General features: G+C 38.9%; 2 protein-coding genes across 2 annotated transcripts in view; one reads left to right on the forward strand and one right to left on the reverse strand.

Annotated features, from left to right (window-relative positions):
• Positions 1 to 747, forward strand: part of MYH15 (myosin heavy chain 15) — a 130481-nt gene extending 129734 nt beyond the window's left edge. The window contains 1 exon segment of the mRNA XM_033201821.1: positions 354 to 747. Within this exon segment, the coding sequence (XP_033057712.1) occupies positions 354 to 608 (255 nt within the window). The 3' untranslated portion in view covers positions 609 to 747.
• Positions 748 to 5072: 4325 nt separating this feature from the next.
• The window catches only part of HHLA2 (HERV-H LTR-associating 2), a 103936-nt gene continuing 84413 nt past the window's right edge, over positions 5073 to 24595 (reverse strand). The window contains exons 7-13 of the mRNA XM_033211363.1: positions 23455 to 23817; positions 21865 to 22131; positions 19085 to 19402; positions 14768 to 14878; positions 7793 to 7843; positions 7034 to 7101; positions 5073 to 6328 (exon numbers count right to left, since the gene is read on the reverse strand). Of these exons, the coding sequence (XP_033067254.1) occupies positions 6278 to 6328; positions 7034 to 7101; positions 7793 to 7843; positions 14768 to 14878; positions 19085 to 19402; positions 21865 to 22131; positions 23455 to 23817 (1229 nt within the window). The 3' untranslated portion in view covers positions 5073 to 6277. The remainder of the gene's footprint in view (positions 6329 to 7033; positions 7102 to 7792; positions 7844 to 14767; positions 14879 to 19084; positions 19403 to 21864; positions 22132 to 23454; positions 23818 to 24595) is intronic.

Consider the following 24595-nt stretch of genomic DNA (forward strand, 5'->3'; position numbering starts at 1 on the left):
TTTTAAAGACAAGCCCCCTCTACTCAGGGGTAGAATAGGATGTTAAACTCAGGACAAAACAGACAACTGTGGTTATTCCAGCACATTTTCAGTCTGCGAGAGCTCTACTGCATCCAGTTGATGAAAAGTGCCAACTAGGTTCTGAATTTCCAGGGAACAAAAGTTATTAAAAAATGGATCTTATACCTGCTAGAAAGTCTGAATCCTAATATATCATACCAAAATACAATATCCCATTCAATACTCAGAAGTTTAGATTCTTTTCACATTATTCAACTTTTTCATGTCAGAGCAGAAAAAAAAAAAACCTGACTATATAGGCATGGAAATTTCTTTTTTTATTATTTTTATAGGAAGCACAAGCCAATCAATACCTTTCCAAGTATAAGAAGCAGCAACATGAGTTGAATGAAGTGAAGGAAAGGGCAGAGGTGGCAGAATCTCAAGTCAATAAACTCAAGATTAAAGCAAGGGAGTTTGGGAAAAAGGTACGGCAGATATTCAACTCTGTTCTAACTCTTCAATCATGTTTGTTTAGGGCTGATGTCATTGCATGGACCAGTATAACAAGAAATTTGTTTTTCTCTTTAAAAGCTTTTAAAAGATAAGAACAAAGGGTTCCAATAAAGTCTTCCCATGTTTACTAAATTATACTTGTCCAGGTAGATGAAATGCTAAGCATTTGAGTGGCATGCACATTGTATTTATACTTTTCAAATGCTTCCATGTTAACTTGCAGGATCTGAGATCTAGGACCTGGATTCATTTGTGTAAAGTAGTCGGGAGTCCATGGAAAGAAGAGGATTTTAAAAAGCACAGATGCATCGGCTCAAAATTCGGAGTGAACTCTTTCCGTAGTAGATACATACGTGACTTTGTACAATGTCAACATAGAGTCGAAGGGGGAAGATATTTAAGATTGAGGCAGTGAAGAAAAACAAATGCAAGAGTCTTGCTTTGTAGTTCTCTGCTTTATATTCCTGATTCTGCCTGAAAACACAGAGAAAGGATCTTTTTATATCTCTTTGGTCCATGAAATGATTCTTCTAATCTAATGGTAGAGGCCATTGCCCTGATTTTACTGGTAGAGTGACAAAGAACAATGTACTGAATGTTTGGTAGGGTCAGGTAGTCTCGGCTTCCTTATTAAAATTTTCCCAGGAACACACAGTTTTTAAATGAGGTCTGGCTTTAGGAGAAAGGAATCAGAGGAGATTGGATCATGCGATATTAGCTAATAGATTGCCTGGAATCACTGAGCGTAGCTTCTGGCATACATAGGCACCATCATTTCATTTTCTTTTTAAACATGGTGCATCACTAGCCCAATTTCTCTGTGTTTTCGGGCAGAATCAGGAATATAAAGCAGAGAACTACAAAGCAAGACTCTTTCATTTGTTTTCCTTCACTGCCTCAATCTTAAACATCTTCCCTCTTCAACTCCATATTGACGTGGTACAAAGTCACGTATGTGTCTACTATGGAAAGAGTGCACTCCAAATTTTGAGCCGATCCATCTGTGCTTTTTAAAATCATCTTTGTTCCATGGACTCCTGATTATTTTATACAAATTTTTCCAGGCCCAAACTGAATTACTAGTAACCCTGCAAGGTAAGTTGATAGGGTTGCCAATAATATGCATAAATACAACCTTAAGGGAGGTCAAAAGCATCTCTTTTGAAGGAGAGCCTAAGAGTTGGTTATATTGAAGATACTTAGATATAAATATAAGACATATGAATCATTGAGAGACTCCAGAAATTTTTTACTGATGTCTCAGTAATAGCTGCCTCAAAGATAAGTCCTATGCGAGAGGGCCAATTAAGAGGTTTGAACTCTGGCCCCAATTTGAGAAGTGTTGTGGCACTGGATTTAGGGTCTTCTCTGCAGAGCCCGCCAGCAACCCCATGTAATGACTTGTTTAGGGAGGTGCTTCCCATGTGCTGCAATTGCATTCAGCTGCAGGAGGTCGAAGGGCCTCCAAAACAGATGCCATGCGTTCGACTTTGTCACAGTTCTTTTCAACAAAGAACACAGTGAGTAAAGCAGAAATTGCTTTTGAGAGGCTAGAGAGGAATAGGAAAACCTTCCTCGGCAGTGCAATGACTAATTGTTTCCCCTTCACAGAAGAAAAGCCAAAAAAAAGCCCTCAACTGTCATACACACAAGGAAAAGGTTTGCTGAAAGAATTCTGTGTCAGGGCTGGGGAGCAAATTGGTGATGTGGCTGCAGAATCTTTCTCCTCATGGGGTTGGCTAGAGAGGGCGCTGCCTTCACTGGCAAGACAAGGCAGGCAGAAAATTGAGAGTGACCGAGCATGCCCTTGGGGTGAATTACCCGGGTCTGCTTTCTATAATGCAGATAATTGTCTCAATTCCCTGCCTCCCTTTGAAGTTAATGAAGAATTGGCTAAGGCCTGCTTACCTCTGGAAAGGACTCAGCTTGGTTCTGGGCATGTGTTCCACTGGTGAAAATCACAGGAAATTCACAGAACACACTGACATTCTGTTTTTCAGGTTCAAAAAGAATAGTATCCCCTGCTTTGAAAGGACAACAGCTGGAGAAGTACAAGGAAGGTGCTGTTTCATGGCCAAAAACTTAGCTTGCGTTGGAAACATTTTTTAAAAACATGTTTAAATTGCTTTTCACACCATATAAACAAGGCAATTAGAAGATAATTAAAGGGAATGTCATTGCTTCCACAGTTAATGGGGATTTTTTGATCCTCAAATGCAAATAAAATACCTTGTAATGTTTCACATGACAGATTAAATAAATGGAAGAACCTTTTTGATTCTGATGTTTAAAAAATGAATAAATACTTAATCCTTTGTCCATATTTCCTCTTAATGGGTAGGACTCATAGATGTCCTTAGACCAATCACGCTCCATGGGGACTAGGGCATGTTGGTGAATGGTTTTTACTGAAGTTAGGCAACTTTGGCTTGATTCACCCCTACATCTATGAACGTATATTGTGAGCCGGCAGTGGTGGAATGAAAGTCATAAAATCTCCTCAGCATTGTGATATAAATATAGCCATAGTTAGGCAATTTGAACATGTAGGCAAAACTCTCCTAATCAACACACATGTAGGCTATATGCTGGTACACACTTTAAACATGGAGGTAACCCCACACAAGACATTCGGTGACAGGTGATACGCTGGATTTCTGCAGTGCCAATTTAGCTCAGCTGGAGGAACATGTCCGGAATTCGTCTCTCTCGTGGTTCTGGATTGGAGTAGGTCATAAAGAATTTTGCATTAATTTGATAAGCAAAAATCAGCTATTTTACGCTCATAAGGTCAGTGTACAGACCGAAGCATTGTGACAGCTTGAAAATATGACTCCAGGCCAAAAAGGGGAGCTAGAAGGGACCAGAGACAGCTCCTTGGACCCAGAGCTCTTCCAGGTCCTGCCAGCCTCCTCCTCCAGTTTTGCAGAGTCCTGGCCAGGTGTGTGTGCAGCTCCATGGCAACCAGCACCAGCTTTTCCTGAGATCATCCACAGCATTGCAGTGGTGGCCGTGAGGCAGAAATGGGTTCTGTTTGTTCTTATGGACTTCCCTTCATCCTCGCTGCATGCACAGCCGACCTACAGTGACTTCAGGCCCAGGACCAGATGCAGAGGGAGCAGCCTGGCATAGACTTCTCCACCAGCACCCACAATTGTGTAAGGTTGAAGCTCTATAATAAATCTTTATTCTGTCATTCTCCGGTTCTGCCTCCCTGATCCAACCCTGACTCATATGGGTAGCTTGAAGATTAATTAATTCAGGGACTCAGTGGTATCAGAGGATCCAGGTTCATTCTTGTCTGAATCTCTTGTCATTGTAAGAGGACTTTAGCAGTCCTGAGCATTTTCTCCTCATACAATAACCTCTTTTTAAAATGGAGAAACACCTTCCCAGAAACAGACCTTTGGAGTATTTTTCCTTATATCCTACGGAACAGATTTCTTTACCTTCTTATGCTGAACCAGTCTAGTGGCAAGAGGACTGCAATTGCCAGGGTTGGCTCAGACAGATCAAAGTGAATCCTCTTGAAAAATTAGGGTACCATTTTAAGCAAGGCGAACCAAATTTGAGTTTTGTGGTTGGTGGAGGGGGATGCACAGCCACAGAGTGAACTAGCAGGGATGTGTGTCAGGCTGTATCCAAAGCAGTCGCTCCTTCTTACTATTGGTCACAACCCAATGAGAAAACACAAAACATTTAACGTGGAACTTTTCTAGGTTTTTTTTTTTTTCCTGAAATGGTAATTTTTAAAAACTTCAGTAAAAAATAAGTTTGGAATTATCCTTTAATAAGCCAGTGTTTATATTCAGGAAACATCTCTATATCCCAAACCTTTTCTTAGAAATTTGCTGTTGTCATATTACCAATCTTGAAGTCAGGATGCTATTGTTTCTGCACACCCCAGGCACATAGTAAAGTCAAACTTCAGCTTGGGGATGCATCCAGTTTTAAGTATCATATTCTTTCACTAGGACATAATTTTTAAAAGGAACCAAGGTTAGGGGGAAGCAGAGATGGTAGACACTTAAATATTATCTCAATTGAGTTTTTCTTCACAATGGATTTTTTTTAAGATACGTAAGTTACTTTTTTAAAAAAATAATTTAAGTTTTGGGATACATGTGCAGAATGTGCAGGTTTGTTACATAAGTATACATGTGCCATGGTGGTTTGCTGCACCTATTGACCCATCCTCTAGGTTCTCTCCCCTCACTCCCCAGCCCCCAACAGGCCCTGGTGTGTGATGTTCCCTTCTCTGTGTCCATGTGTTCTCATTGTTCAGCTCCCACTTATGAGTGAGAACATGTGGTTTGGTTTTCTGTTCCTGTGTTAGTTTGCTGATGATGGCTTCCAGCTTCATCCATGTCCTTGCAAAGGACATGATCTCATTCCTTTTTATGGCTACATAATATTCCATGGTGTTTATACCACATTTTCTTTATCCAGTCTATCACTGATGGGCATTTGGGTTGGTTCCAGGTCTTTGCTATTGTGCATAGTGCTGCAATAAACATACGTGTGCATGTGTCTTTATAGTAGAATGATTTGTAATCCTTTGGGTATATACCCAATAATGGGATTGCTGGGTCAAATGGTGTTTCTGGTTCTAGATCCTTGAGGAATTGCCACACAGTCTTCCGCAATGGTTTAACTCATTTATACTACCACCAACAGTTTAAAGGCATTCCTATTTCTCCACAGCCTTGCCAGCATCTGTTGTTTCTTGACTTTTTAATAATCATCATTCTGACTGGAATTCTTAATACTTTGCTATTTGTGATAACCCATCACAACATTGTAGCAAAAACAGAGTTAACTACATACAAGGTATAGGATTGTGAAACTGAGGTCATATGATAAAATTGGACCAGGTGGCAGTTACACCACAATTCGGAATTTGCTTTCTCTTATAGAGTCAAAACCTTGATCGCAAAAGCCTGGTTATAGTGACAAGTTCACAAGTATTAAGAGTAGACTGCTTCTTTTATGTAAGTTGATGACTAAAATTAAGGGAAACAGATTAGATGAGCTGAGCTCTCCTTTCTCTTCTTGCTTAAAAATTTATATGAAAATCTAAATTTATTAGAAGACTGACTAGTAATATGCCAATTGAGCCAGAAGAGTTCAAATTATCTTCATGGCTAGTCAATCAACTATGCAAGCCTCGTGTGGTCAGGTGTAACCTAACTTCAGAGATTCTTATGTTGATAGGGCCCTTTTTCCTAGCAATCTTAAAGATACTGACAGTCTTACTCTTTGGCCTCCCTAAGATTCATTCCAAATTGAGCTGGTTACCTTGATATAACCATTCATATAAAACTAGACAAAAATACCTTGTCAAACCAATCATCTTGGTTTCCAGGCTCTGGTTTTTAACCTTTCCACTAAGGTGACTTCTGCTCTTATCTGCTCTCTCACCCATTATCAGTTGATCAGATTGGGAATCAACCCCTAGTGATGCATTTCTTCCTGATTCTTAGCGGAGAGCTCACTGTAACCTCCTGGGCTGACTGGAACGGGAATGTAAAGGAATGAGACAGTTCTTTTCGAAGTTAAATTGGAATCCTTAACATCCGGGCATGTATACTCAATGCAGGTAGTGGGTCAGTGAATGATCCTTATGTCTTGAAAAGTAAATGTGATACTAGAAAATGGTTACAAGTCTTTGCAGTGGTAGAACTGTCTGGTCTGACAGGCCATTGCCTAGAATTGCAGTGCAGAAAGGGGATATGAAGTCAATGGATATTAACGGTGCTTGTCATGAGTTGTCAAGGTCTTCTCTCATTTCCTGTACTCTTCCTGAAAGACACTAGAACCGAGAAAAATAGACTCTAAATGTCTGTTGTTCAAGTCAGAATAACCATTTATATCTTAAATATTTAATGATAGTAGTGTTTTGGGGTGGGCGGTAAGAAGCTTTAGTCTATTGCTTGCATCTGTAATTAAAAATCCATGAGACCATTACAAAATAAGTCTGAGTCTTATCAGTTAATTTTAATCTCCCTACTAGCTGTTTCAGGGTTTTTAACAGTGGGAAAAACAAGTTTATCACACTCCTAGCCCTTATTTATATTCTGATTAATGGAACACGTAAATAATAAAAGGAATGCAGTAAAAAGGAAGTATACAATCAAACTATAATTTGCAAGTGAATTATAGTTGTGTTTCTTTCCACTTGTATACAATCCCATGTTTCATGCTTCTATCATAAGAATAAGTACATTGGCTCACCCTCATATGCACAATGCCATTGGAGATCTTCTCTACAAATAGCAATAGGAGACAAGAAGAACAACCATGTATTTAAGCAAGTAGAGCCTGTTTAATTATAGACATTGGGAAAAGTCTAATTATATTTTTCGTGCTATATTATCCTCCAACCCCTCCTTGCTGGTTTTTTTTTTCTGTATAAAAGTCTTGCGTGATGATATGTGAATCAGTCAGAACTTCGATTACCCTTTTAAAGAAGCATTTTTATACTGTATATTGTTTGATAAAGGAAATAATGCCTTACCATGTTTTCTTCGGCATTATCAGAGGCATTATCATCATGAGTGCTCTCAGTAGAGACACGACGTCTTTCTACAGGAAAAAAAAGAGAACTTAAAAATAATTTCTTTGCAAACACCAAAATTCTCCCTTAGTCCTATCTCAATATAATTATGTTATTAGAATCATCTGAGTTACTCTCCCTTCATATCTTTAACAAACAACATGAAAAATGCATTCAGTGTAAAAACACATCACCAGAAGCAGCAGTAAATGCGTATGGTTGATCCAGGTGCTCCAAAGCAGGGGAGTAAAGGCAGTTCAGTCAGCTCAGCAATTCCTGGCTTCTTGTGATCCTTGGCCTGGTTCCTACCAACTGCTAACAATGGAAATGTCATAGCCAAAGAGGGGATGAGAGTGATGGTTAAAGAAAAAGGGATATGTCATTTCTCAAAGAAGGCCTCCTTATGGACTTTCATAAAATATGGCCCTTTAATACATATCTTAGACAAAGTACATTTTAAAACAGTAATAGAAAAGGGAATTTAAAAATAAAACATATGAACCACAGTCATGAAACTACAACCAGGGAGCTGGAGCTAGGAAAGGTTTTGTGGCTTTTCATATAACAGCTTCAAATGTATTTTCAGCCCATCTCACTGCAGAAGTATGGAATATATCTATTTTTTAAAGTGGCCAATACTGTGACAAAGTTTTTGCCCATATCTTTTGACTGTTCCTCCAGAACCAGAATCCATTCTTCTCTCAGCCATGGGAGGCTGACCTCGTTGGGCTCCATCAGCAGGGTGTCTGCTCCTCCTGGCTTCTATTTGGGCTGGAGATCAGAGACAGGGAAGAGTGAAATTAGGTATTCACTCTCCCAGCTTTTTCCCTGTACGGTCACCTTGGTCTGGCTCTGTCCTTCAACTGAAAGTCACTCTCTGATTTTTTGAAGGGTTTTTCGTGTCTCTATCTCCTTCAGTTCTGCTGTTAGTTATTTTTTGTCTTCTGCTAGCTTTTGAATTTGTTCACTCTTGCTTCTCTAGTTCTTTTAATTGTGATGTTAGGGTGTCGATTTTAGGTCTTTCCTGCTTTCTGATGTGGGCATTTGGTGCTATAAATTTCCCTCTTAACACTGCTTTAGCTGTGTCCCAGAGATTCTGGTATGTTGTGTGTTCGTTCCCATTGCTTTCAAAGAACTTATTTATTTCTTCCTTAATTTCGTTATTTACCCAGGAGTCATTCAGGAGCAGGTTGTTCAGTTTCCTTGTAGTTGTGTGGTTCTGAGTGAGTTTCTTAATCCTGAGTTCTAATTTGATTGCACTGTGGCCTGAGAGACTGCTATGATTTCCATTCTTTTGCATTTGCTGAGGAGTGTCTTACTTCCAATTATGTGGTCGATTTTAGAATAAGTGCTATGTGGTGCTGAGAAGAATGTATATTCTGTTGATTTGCGGTGGAGAGTTCTGTAGATGTCTATTAGGTCTGCTTGGTCCAGAGCCGAGTTCAAGTTTTGAATATCCTTGTTAATTTTCTGTCTCATTGATCTAATATTGACAGTGGGGTGTTAAAGTCTCCCACTATTATTGTGTGGGAGTCTAAGTCTCTTTGTAGGTCTCTAAGAACTTGCTTTATGAATCTGGGTGCTCTTGTATTGACTGCATATATATTTAGGATAGTTAGTTCTCTTTGCGTTGATCCCTTTACCACTATGTAATGCCCTTCTTTGTCTTTTTTGATCTTTGTTGGTTTAGTCTGTTTTATCAGAGACTAGAATTGCAACCCCAGCTTTTTTTATGCTTTCCGTTTGCTTGGTAAATATTCCTCCATACCTTTATTTTGAGCCTATGTGTGTCTTTGCACATGAGATGGGTCTCCTGAATACAACACACTGATGGGTCTTGACTCTTTATCCAATTTGCCCGTCTGTATCTTTTAACTGGGGCATTTAGCCCATTTACATTTAAGGTTAATATTGTTATATGTGAATTTGATCCTGTCATCATGATGCTGGCTGGTTATTTTGCGCATTAGTTGATGCAGTTTCTTCATAGTGTCGTTGGTCTTCATATTATGGTGTTTTTTTTGCAGTGGCTGGTACCGATTTTTCCTTTCTGTATTTAGTGCTTCCTGCAGTATCTCTTGTAAGGCAGGTCTAGTGGTGACAGAATCCCTCAGCATTTGCTTGTCTGTAAAGGATTTCATTTCTTCTTCACTTATGAAGCTTAATTTGGCTGGTTATGAAATTCTGGGTTGAAAATTATTTTCTTTAAGAATGTTAAATATTGGCCCCCACTCTCTTCTGGCTTGTAGGGCTTCTGCAGAGGTATCCATTGTTAGTCTGATGGACTTCCCTTTGTAGGTAACCTGACCTTTATCTCTGGCTGCCCTTAACATTTTTTCCCTTTGTTTCAACCTTGGAGAATCTGATGATTATGTGTTTTGGGGTTGCTCTTCGTAAGGAGTATCTTAGTGGTGTTCTCTGTATGTCCTGAATTTGAATATTGGTTTGTCTTGCTAGGTTGGAGAAGTTCTCCTGGATAATATCCTGAAGTGTGTTTTCCAACTTGGTTCCATTCTCCCCACTACTTTCAGGGACCCCAACCAATCACAGATTTAGTCTTTTCACATAGTCCCATATTTCTTGGATGCTTTGTTCATTCCTTTTCACTCTTTTTTCTCTAATCTTGTCTTCATGCCTTATTTCAGTAAGTTAATCTTCAGTCTCAGATATCCTTTCTTCTGCTTGATTGATTCGGCTATTGATACTTGTGTATGCTTCACGAAGTTCTCGTGCTGTGTTTTTCAGCTCCATCAGATCATTTATATTCTCTCTAAACTGGTTATTCTAGTTAGTAGTTCCTGTAACCTTTTATCAAGGTTCTTACTTTCCTTACATTGGGTTAGAATATGCTCTGTTAGCTCAGAGGAGTTTGTTATTACCCACCTTCTGAAGCCTACTTCTGTTAATTTGTCAAACTCTTTCTCCATCCAGTTTTGTGCTCTTGCTGGAGAAGAGTTGCAATCATTTGGAGGAGAAGCAGCATTCTGGTCTTTTAAATTTTCAGCATTTTTGTGCTGATTTTTCCTCATCTTCGTGTATTTATCTACCTTTGATCTTTAAGTCTGATGATGTTTGGATGTGGTTTTGTATGGGGGTCCTTTGTGTTGATGTTGATGTTATTGCTTTCTGTTTGGTAGTTTTTCTTCTAACAGTTAGGCCCCTCTTCTGCAGGTCTGTTGCAGTTTTCCAGAGGTTCACTCCAGATCCTATTTGCCTGGTTATCACCAGCGGAGGCTGCAGAACAGCAAAGATTGCTGACTGCTCCTTCCTCTGGAAGCTTTGTCCCAGAGGGGCAACAGCCTGATGCCAGCTGGAGATCTCCTGTATGAGGTGTCTGTCAACCCTGGAGCTGGTATTTTGAAAAGATTAACAACATAGGTAGACTGCTAGCCAGACTAATAAAGAAGAAAAGAAAGAAGAATTAAATAGACACAATAAAAAATGATAAAGGGGATATCACCACTGATCCCACAGAAATACAAGCTACCATTAGAGAATACTATAAATACCTCTAAGCAAATAAACTCGAAAATCTAGAAGAAATAGATAAATTCCTGGACACCCTCCTAAGACTAAACCAGGAAGAAGTCAAATCCCTGAATAAACCAATAACAAGTTCTGAAATTGAAGCAGTAATTAATAGCCCACCGGCCAAAAAAAGCCCAGGACCAGATGGATTCACAACCGAATTCTACCAGAGGTACAAAGAGGAGCTGGTACCATTCCTTCTGATACTATTCCAAACAATAGGTAAAGAGGGACTCCTCCCTAACCATTTTATAAGACCAGCATCATCCTGATTCCAAAACCTGGCAGAGACACAACAAAAAATGAAAATTTCAGGCCAATATCCCTGATGAACATCAATGCAAAAATCCTCAATAAAATACTGGCAAACCGACTCCACAGCCCATCAAAAAGCTTATGCACCATGATCAAGTTGGCTTCATCCTTGGGATGCAAGACTGGTTCAACATATGCAAATCAATAAATGTAATCTATCATGTAAACAGAACCAATGACAAAAACCACGTAATTATCTCAATAGATGCAGAAAAGGCCTTCGATAAACTTCAACACCCCTTCATGCTAAAAACTCTCAACAAACTGGGCATTGATGGAACATATCTCAAAATAATAAGAGCGATTTATGGCAAACCTTTAGCCAATGTCATACTGAATGGGCAAACGCTGGAAGCATTCCCCTTGAAAACCAGCACAAGACAAGGATGACCTCTATCACCATAGTTCAACATAGTATTGGAAGTTTTGACCAGGGCAATCAGGCAAGAGAAATAAATAAAAGTATTCAAATAGGAACAGAAGAAGTCAAATTGTCTCTGTTTGCAGATGACATGATTGTGTATTTAGAAAACCCCATCATCTCAGCCCAAAATCTCCTTAAGCTGATAAGCAACTTCAGCAAAGTCTCAGGATATAAAATCAATGTGCGAAAATCACAAGCATTCCTATACACCAATAACAGACAAACAGCCAAATCATGAATGAACTCCCATTCACAACTGCTACAAAGAAAATGAAATATCTAGGAATACAACTTACAAGGGATGTGAAGGACATCTTCAAGGAGAACTACAAACCACTGCTCAAGGAAATGAGAGAGGACAAAACCAAATGGAAAAAAAATTCATACTTATGAATAGGAAGAATCAATAGTGTGAAAATGGCCATACTGCCCAAAGTAATTTATAGATTCAATGCTCTTCTCATCAAGCTACCATTGACTTTCTTCACAGAACTAGAAAAAACTACTTTAAATTTCATATGGAACCAAAAAACAGCCTATATAGCCAAGACAATCCTAAGCAAAAGAACATAGCTGGAGGCATGAAGCTGCCTGACTTCAGATTATACTACAAGGTTACAGTAACCAAACAGCATGGCACTGGTACCAAAACAGATACATGGAATAGAACAGAGGCCTCAGAAATAGCACCACACATCTACAACCATTTGATCTTTGACAAACCTGACAAAAACAAGCAATGAGGAAAGGATTCCCTGTTTAATAAATGGTACTGGGCAAACTGGCTAGCCATATGCAGAAAATAGAAGCTAGGCCCCTTCCTTACACCTTACAAACTGGGATCTAATTAAACTAAAGAGCTTCTGCTCAGCCAAAGAAACGATCATCAGAGTGAGCAGGCAACCTACAGAATGGGAGAGAATTTTTGCAGTCTATCCATCTGACAAAAGTCTAATATCCAAAATCTACAAGGAACTTAAACAAATTTACAAGAAAAAAACAAACAGCCCCATCAAAAGTGGGTGAAGGGTATGAACAGACACTTCTCAAAAGAAGACATTTATGCAGCCAACAAACATGAAAAAGAGCACCTCATCACTGGTCATTAGAGAAATGCAAATCAAAACCACAATGAGATACCATCTCACACCAGTTAGAATGGCGATCATTAAAACGTCAGGAAAAAACAGATGCTGGAGCGGCTGTGGAGAAATAGGAACACTTTTATGCTTTGGGTGGGAGAGTAAATTAGTTCAACCATTGTGAAAGACAGTGTGGCGATTCCTCAAGGATCTGGAACCAGAAATGCCATTTGACTCAGCAGTCCCATTACTGGGTATATACCCAAAGGATTATAAATCATTCTACTATAAAGACACATGCACACGTATGTTTACTGCAGCACTATGCACAATAGCAAAGACCTGAAACCAACCCAAATGTCCATCAATGATAGACTGGATAAAGAAATTGTGGCACATATACACCATGGAATACTATGCAGTCACAAAAAAGAATGAGTTCATGTGCTTTGCAGGGACATGGATGAAGCTGGAAACCATCATTCTCAGCAAACTATCACAAGGACAGAAAAGCAAACACCGCATGTTCTCACTCATAGGTGGGAATTGAACAATGAGAACACATGGACACAGGGTGGGGAACATCACACACCAGGGACTGTCAGAGGATGAGGGTAAAGGAGAGGGAGGGCATTAGGACACATAGCTAATGTATGCGGTGCTTAAAACCTAGATGATAGGTTGATAGGTGCAGCAGACTACCAGGGCACGTGTATACCTATGTAACAAACCTGCATGTTCAGCACATATATCCCAGAACTTAAATAAAAAGAAAGAAAGAAAAAAAGAAGTCAGTCACTGTCCTTACAGGGCAGCTAATCTTATGTGACTCTCTCCTTTCAAGTTTTGGGAACTGCTGTCTGTCCTTGTCCCTTCAAGTTTAAGTTTGCTAGTGAATCGGGTGCTCCCAGCTGTGAATATACTGTCTTGTAAGTTCTTTATCCAGTTTTGAGTGTGCCATGTGTTTACAGTTGAGAACTGACTTATGCAGACTTCCACTAAAGAAACTAAACTATCATTCTTGAGTAGGATGTAGCACCACCTCTCCCATAATTTGAACCTAATCCAATCACAGATATCAGTATATTAGGTCAATGGTTGATCTTGGTAGACAAGCTAAACTGCCTGTGGTCTCTTACTACTTCTGGCCAGCCAAGGGACAGGAACTAGCCTGCCTATTAGTACAAATGATCACAGGGCTAGAATTGGTGAGATGCTTGCTCTCCATTGCCCCTAAAACTATATCTTCAATAATAGTTTCTGCTATAACCCAAATCTCCTAACTTCAGCAGGGGCGACAGCCAAATATCAACCAGAAAGACAGATAAAAGAGACACAGGATCTAGCTCAAGTTCCCAGGACACCCAGAGCCTCCTCAGGGGGATAGTGGAGTAAGGGAGGGCTTCTGGGGGCCTGAACCTGCCTCTGCCACTAGCTGGCTTGATGCTATTAAATGATCCACCTAAATCTGTTTCACATGCCTACTTAGCACTTGAGCTAACTGCCCGGATTCCTGTTTCCTGATCTGTAAAATGTGGAGATCAACCAGATCTAAGTTTTGCCCAGATGCTCTGTAGCTCAAAATTCTGTTACTAAAAGCAAAGTACTCTAAGGAAGTACTCCCTAAAAGTGTACTTCCTTAGAGTACTTCCCATGATCATGGCATCTTAAGATAGTTTAAATTACTAGTAAGGTTTTTTGACTAAAATTTAGAAAAAAATTAATTGAACAACAATTAAAATGAAATGACCCATAAGGAAAGAACAATGCAGTTTCAATCAGAGCACTAACCTTGACTAAGCGCAGAGCAAGGGAGAACAAGCGGAGCCCAGGGACTTAAGAGGGTATCTGGCTTCCTTCTGAGGTGTGAGGGTAAGAAAGAACTCATGGTCCCATCACTCCAAAGGCAACTTCTTAAAGCTTTGGCTTTTTTCTTTCCAGTTACCTTTTAATGCAGGATGATTAAGTCATCCTGGTTATCATTTCAATACTAGATTAAACTTTTAAAAAGTATGATCATCAATTAATTTAATTAATTTCTCCATTATTTATTGACAATAGTAGGAAATCTAAAAGCAATAGCAGTGTGCTGCAGTGAATATGCTTGTATATAGTTTGGTGTACCTCTGCTCATTTAATGTGAGATAAATTCCTAGAAGTGGAACGGTTAGGTGGAAATGTAGGAGCGTTTTAAAAGATTTTGGGTAAATTTTGTGAATGACATTCCAGAAAATTCAGATCAATTTACATGCCCAGTAGCTGTTTGGGCATGTATTTCCATGTTATCTTTAATATACATGATGTGGAACATGTGGGGCAGAGCCCAAATTCTTCCTGAGATATTACCTGTGCAACGTTTTACTTTCCAAATCAGCAAAATCAGACAGAACACCAAAATCAGACTGGCCACCAAAATCCATAAGCCTTTGTTATCAGAAGCTGTTTCTTGGCTTGGTTCTAAATAAAACAGAGAAACAAAGTCTGTGAACTGGAAGAAAAGGTACCAAATAAGAAATGTGTGGGTGGGTGAGGGTGGAGTATGTTTACTATTTTTAAAACTAGTTATTTCTGCATTACAGGTAGGATGCTGAATTAATATGAAAACACTTTGCATAATAAAAAGGTCCTTTAGGATAAAGCCAAGAACCCAGACTGGACAGGAGAGTTTGTCTTGAGCATAAATATCTCCTAGTCTCAGTGTATCTATTGTGGGAAACCTACAGATACCATAATATTATTGGAGATTGGTGGGGGTTGGGGGAGCTGGGAGAAAAGTCTGAAAACTGGAGAGGCAATACGTCTATTATGCCTTTTCAGTTTCTATTGCTTTATACTGTAATAAGAAATAACACATTTTTATAAAGGAATAATTATGTCCATAAATTAGCCTCAGCCCAGTGTTCACCTTGGAGGATGAAGTAAGAGTGCAGTCTGCCATTGGCCTAGAGAAGACAGGATCCTAAGGGGACAGTGGTAAGTTCAGAGGTGATAAAAGGAGCTAAGTAGAAGCCATGGTCTTGAGTTAGAGGTGGCAGGTGACCACAGAGATAATAGGCACAGTAGTCCCTCCTTATCCTTGGGGGATACATTCCAAGACCCCTGAGTGGATGCCTGAAACCTTAGTACCAAACCTTATGCATAGTATGCACTAATTTCTTTCTCCATCTTCACAATTTTATAGATAGAAGATTCATTCTTACTGTAGATCTTAGCAACCTCAACATATGCTTTTTTTCCCCCTTAAGTTGAAAGCTTTCCCTTAAAGGAAACACTTCACGACTTCTCTTCGGTGTATCCGAATTGCCAGCATCACTATTCTTGTGCTTTGAGGCCTTTCTTAAATAAAATAAGGCTTACTTGATCACAAGCACTGCAGTATCATGACAGTAGATCTGATTATGCGGAGGGCTAAATGACTAACAGGCGGGTAGCATCCACAGTGTGATATGCTGGACAAAGGGAGGATTCACCTTCAAGGCAGGATGGAGTGGGATGACATGCAATTTCATCATGCTACTCAGAATGGCACACAATTTAAAACATTATTTCTGGAATTTTCCTTTTAAAAATTTCAGACTGCGGTTGACTTTGGGTAACAAACTACAGAAAAGGAGGACCTGCTGATAGTGTTTAGAGCTCCTCAGAAATGACTGGAGGAGCCTAAACTTTCTCCATTCTCCAACATCTTGGTCAGGACTAGAATTGTTGAAAGTAGTATTAATGGAAGTGGGGACTCCAGAGACCCTGGGTTATCAAAGTCAGAACTCTGCTAACCTTATGGTCTATGTTCTGCTAAAACATGGGCAGCAAGTGATAGAGCACAAAGGTCAATTCAGGAGGAAAATGTTTGTGGCTATCCTTTAGAATGAATACCTCTGTTTATATAACAAATGTAATTTTCTATGAACATACTATAGTGTTTTACAACTAATAAAATATTAATGTCTTCACCTATTTGTGTCATTCTGAAATTCCATACAGGAGTCCCCTTTATCCATGGTTTAACTTTCTGAGGTTTTAGTTACCCATGGTCAACTGTAGTCCAAACATAACCAAATGGAAAATTCCAAGAATAAACAATTCTTAAATTTTAAATTGTGTGCCATTCTGAGTAGCATGATGAAATATCGTGTCGTGCCACTCCATCCCACCTGGGATGTGACTGCACCCTTTGTCCAGCATATCCACGTTGTACACACTACCACCATGAATCATTTACTAGCCATCTCAGTTATCAGATTGACTGTCATGGTATAACAATGCTTGTATTCAAGTAACCCTTATTTTCTTTAAGAATGGTCCCAAAGCACAAGAGTAGTGATGCTGGCAATTTGGATATACCAAAAAGAAGCCATAAAGTGCTTCCTTGACCTAAAACAATTAAAGCTCTTGACATATGAAAAATCATATATTGAGGTTGCTGAGATCTATGGTGAAAACGAATCTTCTATCTGTAAAATTGTGAAGAAAGAAAGAAGAAAATTTGTGTTGTCTCAACCTACAACAGTTATGGCCACACTGTGTTGTATATGCTAAGATGGAAATGGCATTAAATTTGAGGGTGGAAGACATGAACAGAAATGTGTTCTGCTTGATGATATGTTACACTGGAAGGCTTTGGGCTTTTATGAAGACTTCAGCAAGAGATCCCTTGAAACAGGCCATTTACTGCAAGTAGAGGATGGCTACACAGATTTAGAAATCAGCTTGGATTGAAAAATATAAAGATTACTGGAGAGGCTGTGTCTGCTGGTGATGAAGCTACAGCCACATTTCCATCCAAAGCAAGTCTTTAATTGCAATGAAAACAAGCTCTGCTAGAAGAAGATGCCCAGTAGAACCTGTAATCATAAGAAGTGTGAATGAGGCACCAAGGCATAAACATGGAAGGACAGATTAATCCTGGTACCATGTGGGAATGCATATATAGGGTTTTGTACTGTCCATAGTTTCAGGCATCCACTGGGGGTCTTGGAACATATCCCCCATGGAAAGGGGGGACTAATGTACCTACGTAAAGGAGAGATTAAGTAGGAACGTTAGGTTGACTTTCTACAGTGTTTTCATTTTCATTTGCATTTTTCTTCCTCCTAAAGGAAATCCTACAAGGAAATCTACAAGTCTACTTCTCACTGTACTCGTGACCCTCAGGTTCCCCCATCTCTAAAGATATTTGCCCAAGGTCACGTATTGATTCAGCAGCAAAACTTAGCAAGGATTATTTAATTCCTTTCAGCTTGGTGCAACACTAATTGACCAGATCTAGATTCAAGGAATCATAAGACCCCTATCTTGTTGTAGCACCTCCTGGGAAAGACAACAAATGGAAAAGTCACAATTCAGAATAGGAAACAAGTTCCTTGAAAGGATGATATTTAAGGTACCAAGACTGTTTGCCCTGTTTCCTGCCCTGCTGGGGTGGCTCCTGCCAAGTCCTCTTCCTGGTGGGGAAGGGTGAGCACACCCTCCCCCAGCCCCACCTGCCAACATTTATTTGAGAATGAGAGGTTCCGAAAATACTCTTTTGTCAGAGATGGAATGGTCCTGATGTTTCACTTTGTGTGAACTGAAAATTAGATCTCTGGGTGGGAAGACGGGCCATATGTGGTCTTTAGGACATTTCTTCTTGACTATTTTTTTTTACACTCCAAAATGAATCCAACATGAGGCAACATTTTTAAAAATAGATTGCAGGCTTAACTGTATTTTACATAAAACTGACACTTTTATTTTTGGAGAAAAATAGGAGCTTCAAATGTAGCCCCAGTTTTTCATTCTCTACTCTCAAAGTGGCAGCTCTACAAAGGGAGTGTTATTACTCAATGTCCAGAAGCTTCCAAGTATTTGAAGATCACATAACCTAAAGCACAACCCTGTGCTCTTATCTCCAAATCTCACCACACAGAATCACCAAAACTTCAAACATTATTCCTCCTAGTTTTCACAATTGAAATGATAGAAATACTTCTAAAACATAAGTTCCACTAGTTCAAATATCTTTATTGAAGGACAGAAAGAGCTGCCATGGTCTGCCATGATGTGAAGTTGATAGTTTAAGGGTGGGACCATCTAGCTCACCTAGAAGGTCAGCTTCATGAGTATATATTCCATGACTCGATGGTTAGTTGACTAGAAATATTTTAGATAATGGTTTTTGGCAGTGAACTATCAACAGAGGTAAAAATGAACTGAACCAGGAATATATACTTGGTGCTTCAAATATTGTGCGGTGATTATTTCCAAGTTCATAGACACTGCCATGTTTTCCCAGCATTCTTCAGGACCCCGATTGTAACTTCCTAATGTGTCCCTAGCCTTGACTCCCCAAACATTAGGGCTAAGGTATATATTAGGCACAGCAGTGAGCAGAAATGGAAGATGCTCAGCCCATGGAGTCATGAAAATGTATGTTTCCTCCTCATTTCTGAAGCCCCAAAATCCTGAAAGGAAATCTGTGGGAGTAATTTTTTTTTTTCAAAACAGGACTTTTATGTGGTTGAAGGAGGGAGGATAATCGACATCCTGACCAGACATACCACTGTAGATTATATTTTGAGAGGGTATCAATATATTCTTGAAAAGCCAAGCTAATTTTCTGTCTGATATTCACAAACCTCTAATGCTATAGCCAAAACCCATTATCCGAACCTACTTGCAGCTTACCTACGTGCACTGTGTGTATGGTGAGTAAAGTATATTCATCCGAAGAAATATTGCACAAATATTCCCCACTGTCTGAAAGACTAAGATCCGTCAAATTCATAGAGAAGTCACTCTGGTTTTTCAGCTCTTTGTTCCATGAGAATCGGGATTCATAGAAAGTTGTATTTTGTGAAGAGCTCAGATAGTAAGCCAGGATAGAGGAAATCCCACTTTCCATTCTGGACCAAGTAACTTTGAAGTCTTGGTTTGGAGAAAAACAATCATTTACAAGTTGACATGAGAGTGAAACATGTTCAGTTTGCATTTTATGAAGGCCATCTAACAACACAATAGAAAAGAAAACATCAATGAAGATAAACATTTCAAAAGAATTCTCTAAGTTACACTTAGAAAGCAGAGAACAAAGGCACTAATATTGATATATTTAGAAATAACTTTTTGGACAGTAATTATATTTGTGCTGTGGTTTCTTACAAGACAAGTTTTACTACCACTATTTTAAAGTTTCCCACCAAGGTTAGTTTAAACCTTCAAGGAGGGCAAAGCCAGGGCCGGCTAGAGGGGTGATGTACTTGTTTTAACTCTTAGAACCTGACAGTAAGCACTCAGGAATGTTGCTACCAGTTGCTAGCCTATTAAACTCAATGTTTGGCCTCTCTAATGCTGGTGTTCCCCAGAACACCCCTTTTGTTACCCTACCTACTCCCTAGTGGTCTCTAACTTTATGGCCTCACTACTTCTTAATCTCTTTATCTAGACAAAAATCTCTTTTTCTGCCTGTAAGAATATTTCCAGCTGTGTGCAGGCAACCCCCACCGGACTGAGCTCTTTTAGAAGAGGGACTCTGCTGAATTTTCTTGCCTTGCCCCTCCAGACCCAGCTCCGTCTTGTCCTTCCTGTTCTGTAGTGCTGTAGGCTGTCCTCTATGGACTGCCATGGACTGTTCTCCCTGATTCTAGACTCACCTGGCTTCCAGTTTACCTGCAGGAGAGTGATGCCAAAGCAAGCCTTCCAAAAGGCAAATCCAGGGGCTCTCTGTGTTTCAAATCCCTCTTCTGATCCATCCTATCTCCAAGACTCAACAAGCTCCTTAGCAACATGTAAAAGGTCTTTCATCTGTTTTTTTTTTTTTTTTTGCCTCCCTCTCCAGGTTCATCTCTTGATCTGTAGATTCCACAAATCCAGGCAATTTTACTTTTCTGTGCTTTTTACCTGGAATATTCCTGTTCTCCTGGAATGTCCTACTATTCTTCTAAAATTCTGCCCTTATGCAACTTTCTTAAGCACATACTCTGTGACAACCCCATTTGTGCCCAACCACAGAGAGTAGAATTAATCACTCCCTTTGTAAGCTATGTTCCTAGTTTAATTTTTATATCTGTACTAGATGCTGTGGATACAGAAATCAGTAGAGACCACGTTCTTAAGTTCACAGTCTGTGAGCAACAAAACTTGGCACGTAGTAGCTTTTCAATGAGACCAAACAGTACTGAGCCTAAAGAACTGTTCATGCTTCAAGACACTCAATTCTAAATGAACATGATAAATTAGGATTTTCCAAAGACAATGTTTATAATATTAACATTTGCAACCCATTCCCATGTTTCCATTGCTGCCTGACTGGAGAATGAACATTGGGTACTCATTCCTTTAACACTGGACTCATGTAAATGTGGTGAATCACCCACAATTTCAGTATATTTTTGGTGAGCATTTTGAGAATATGAGATGCTAGGCAAGAGAAGGCTGAAAAAAACAGCTACCCTCCATTTTCCCCATATAAGGGAGATTGACAGAAAATTTTTGCTTTATTAAGAATAAAATGAAAAACAGTCTGGGCACGGTGGCTGCCTGTAATCTCAGCACTTCGGGAGGCTGATGTGGGCAAATCATAATGTCAGGAGTTCGAGACCCACCTGACCAACATGGTGAAACCCCATCTCTACTTAAAAAATACAGAAATTAGCCACACATGGTGGCACATGCCTGTAATCCCAGCTACTCAGGAGGCTGAGGCAGGAGAATCACTTGAACTTGGGAGGCAGACGTGGCAGTGAGCCGAGATTGCGGTGAGCCGAGATCACGCCACTGCACTCCAGCCTGGGCAAAAAAGCGAGACTCCATCTCAAAAGGAAAACAAATTTTCTTGGAATTGAATATGGAGATAGCAAATTAATTTTTATTAAACAGGTTTTGGATATAGAGATTGATCAGAGTTTGGATCTGTTCAAATAAATGAGAAGAAAGAGTACTAAAAACTGACCATGTTGTGATAGAGGTAGTGGATAAAGATTGACGGGCTAACACTATGTAAAGAAACCAAAAAGAAGCAATTATACTAATTAATATTTTGTTTAATTGAAAGACTGGAAGTTGTGATTTGTTGAAAGACACGTATTCTTTCTCTTTTGATTTTTTAAAGAGCAATGCTGACAGAAAATCCTGTTTGAAGGATGAGCCACTGAGAAATACAGTAATATTCAAGAACAGATTTGCTTCTTTCCACTTCATAAATGTTTTCAATCAACTCATAAATACCTAGCAAGGTAAGAATTACTTCTATGTTATCAATGAGGTACGGTACTAATGCTCAAAAGTAAGAATGATTGCTTCATGTAATACAGTCAGAAGAACCAGCCCTAGGGCTCCGGTCTTGGTCTTCTAACTGCTGCAGATGGATTTGCTTTCTTTTCTTTCATCTTCCTTTCTTTCCTTGAAAATCAGTCCCCATTACCCCCCAACCTTGAAATAGTGTACACAGAAAGTCCTGTGGAGCCTACCTTTCATTGTCCAGCGCCCTGTCCATGTTTGCTTCAGCAGTGAATTTTCAATTGTACATTCATAAGATGAATTTGATCCTGTAATATTCAGTGTGCTGTTAATCGAAAAAGGACCCAAAGACCCTGTTTCTTCCATATTGTTTTCAGAGATAAGTGTGTTGTCCATTTTCCACGTGATAATTGGACGAGGATAAACACTTAACACGCTGCATATTAAGAAGCTGTTTGTGTTCCTCTTTTCATACTTCATCATGGGTGTGAGAAAAACTACATAGGAGAAAGAAGGGCACATGAAAAACTGCCATCATTGGCTTTTTTATAGGCCATCTGTGCAGAATACTGTTTAATACTCATGAAATGAAAAGCTAAGTTTTATGAGCAAAATTTGGCAGTTACTGAAAGGGGGAAAAAAAACACCTCTGTAGAACCTTAAGATATAGTGTAGTTATCTAGAAGAAATAAAAAAAGAGCAGGCATGGGTATGTGGCAACTAGCAATCTCAATTCTCTAGAAACATAGCTGGGAAAGAAATCTAATGGCCTCATTGAGAAACCAAAATGAGGTGTCTAAGTCTATAAAATAGAGTTCATGTGGCACTCTACACTTCTCAAATACTGACTCAGACTATTTGACTCTGTTTACACATAATTTTGTGATTTCTGAATCAAGGTCTGAAGCAGCTAAAAGGGACAGAAGAAAAAGAAACTAGTGCTGGGAAAAACAATCCATAAGAAAATACTGCATATATGTGTGTATATATCTATATGTAAAATTGTACTATACATTATACTACATACTAACTATATTACATATAAATGATCAGCAGCCTGATCATTAACAGAGCACATCATCAGGAACTCTTGGTAATCCAGTAATAAGGAGCCATGAAGCTCTTTGAGTTTCTTCAAAGAACTTCTAATCTAATCTAATATCTGTTTGGTTCAATATAACTATGAGAATTAGCAACAGTTAATATAGTAATACAGTTAATATATAGTTATATATAGTTATATATAACCACCATGAAGCTGTGTTTGAGTGATATTAACTGTACATAACTGCATATATTAACTATATTAATAGCTTATAGTTATATAGGTATAGTGTTATATATAGCTAATACAGAGAAGGAAAGCATATAATATAAAAATTAACCTCATTTATAATATAGAAAAATGCAATTTAAATCAACAATTCAATATTTTTTCAGTCATGATATTGGCAGTTATTTGGTACTGATAAGACTAAGGAGAAAGTGGATGGTCTTATGCTGTTAGTGTCAGTAACCTTTTTAAATCTTACTTCTGGTACTTCGCTTTCAGATTATTTCCTGGTATTAAGTACAGCTATAAGGGTGTTCATCACAACCATGTAACGGAAAACATTGGAAATGCCTGAATACCCACCAACAGGGGAACAGTTGTATCATTTATAACATTAGTATACTACAAGATGCTGTGCATTAAAAATAAGGAGATTTCCATGTATTGACTTGGAAGGAAGCTCATGGCATATTAAGACAAAGATGCTTACTAATAACATGGAATGAAGGCATTGCTATGTTTCATGAAAATTTACATGCACTCTTACCTCCCACCTTTAGCACCACTTTGTTTGTAATCGCTTGAATTGCTGTTCCTACATAGCAGGTGTAAATTCCTTCATCCAGAAGGCTTAATCTTCTGAAAAATAGAGATGCGTTCCCATTTTGAATCTCATTATAGAAAAGGGATGTCCTGTTTGCATATCTGGTATCTTGGCTTTCCAAATGGCCACTGCCTTTGTAGTAACTGTGAACATTGTAGCTGCTGTAGCTATCTTGATACTTCCAGTGTATTACAACTTCGGATCCCCTCTCAAATGAAGAAGGGAGAATTATATCTTCATCAAGTCTTCCAATGATGATTTGTTCATTCATAGGAACATAAGTGAAGAAATCCGAATGGAATATGCCTAGAGTCAAGAGCAGAGAAGTTATAAAGTGAATTAATGATGTGTGCTTGGTCAGGATTATACCAGAACTACCCAGAAGAACCTTCCTAGGTTAGCAGCCTGATTATTAATAGACCACATCATCAAAAACACTTGTTGTCTGATTATTAGAAACAAACCATGAAGCTCTGTGTTTGAGTTTTAATTTTAATTGAATATCCGTTTTATTCAATGTAAGTGGGAGAACTGGTAACAGCCCAAGGCGTAGAAACACTGGTTTGCTGCCCACTTGATCAATAATCTCATCTCCCAATCCTGGCCTGGAAATCATGTATGTTGAAAGACGACTTTTGATTTCATTCCCAGAACATATTCACATTTAACTCCTACTAGCAATAATAAATTAGTTTATCCAGCTAGCAACAGCCAGCAGGTCCTAAAAGAATGGAATAAACTCAGCTTGATTGGGTAAGAAAATATTTGGAGCATGTAGAAGACAATGCTGGGTTCAGGAATCTGATAGGAATATCTGTAGACTAGATCTAAATAGGGGAGGACATGAGCAGGAGGAGTCCAAAAGGAAAATGGAGTCATTCATTTGCTTTGACTTTAAGACTGCTCTCAGGATATCCTGAGTTAGTCAAAATGTAGGTAAGGAATATCTGGAGATAAATGTGGAAGCCTAATCCCCAGTTATCTTGATTTACTTATTTTGTTTTCTTTTCACTGTCAACTTCACAAGTTGATTTCAAAAAGCAAATGAAATCAGCAGAATAAGAGATTTTTGCAAAGAAAATAT

The sequence above is a fragment of the Trachypithecus francoisi genome, unplaced genomic scaffold (genome assembly GCF_009764315.1).
Source record: "Trachypithecus francoisi isolate TF-2019V2 unplaced genomic scaffold, Tfra_2.0 Lachesis_group0, whole genome shotgun sequence".
In the NCBI taxonomy this organism is placed as follows: domain Eukaryota; kingdom Metazoa; phylum Chordata; class Mammalia; order Primates; family Cercopithecidae; genus Trachypithecus; species Trachypithecus francoisi.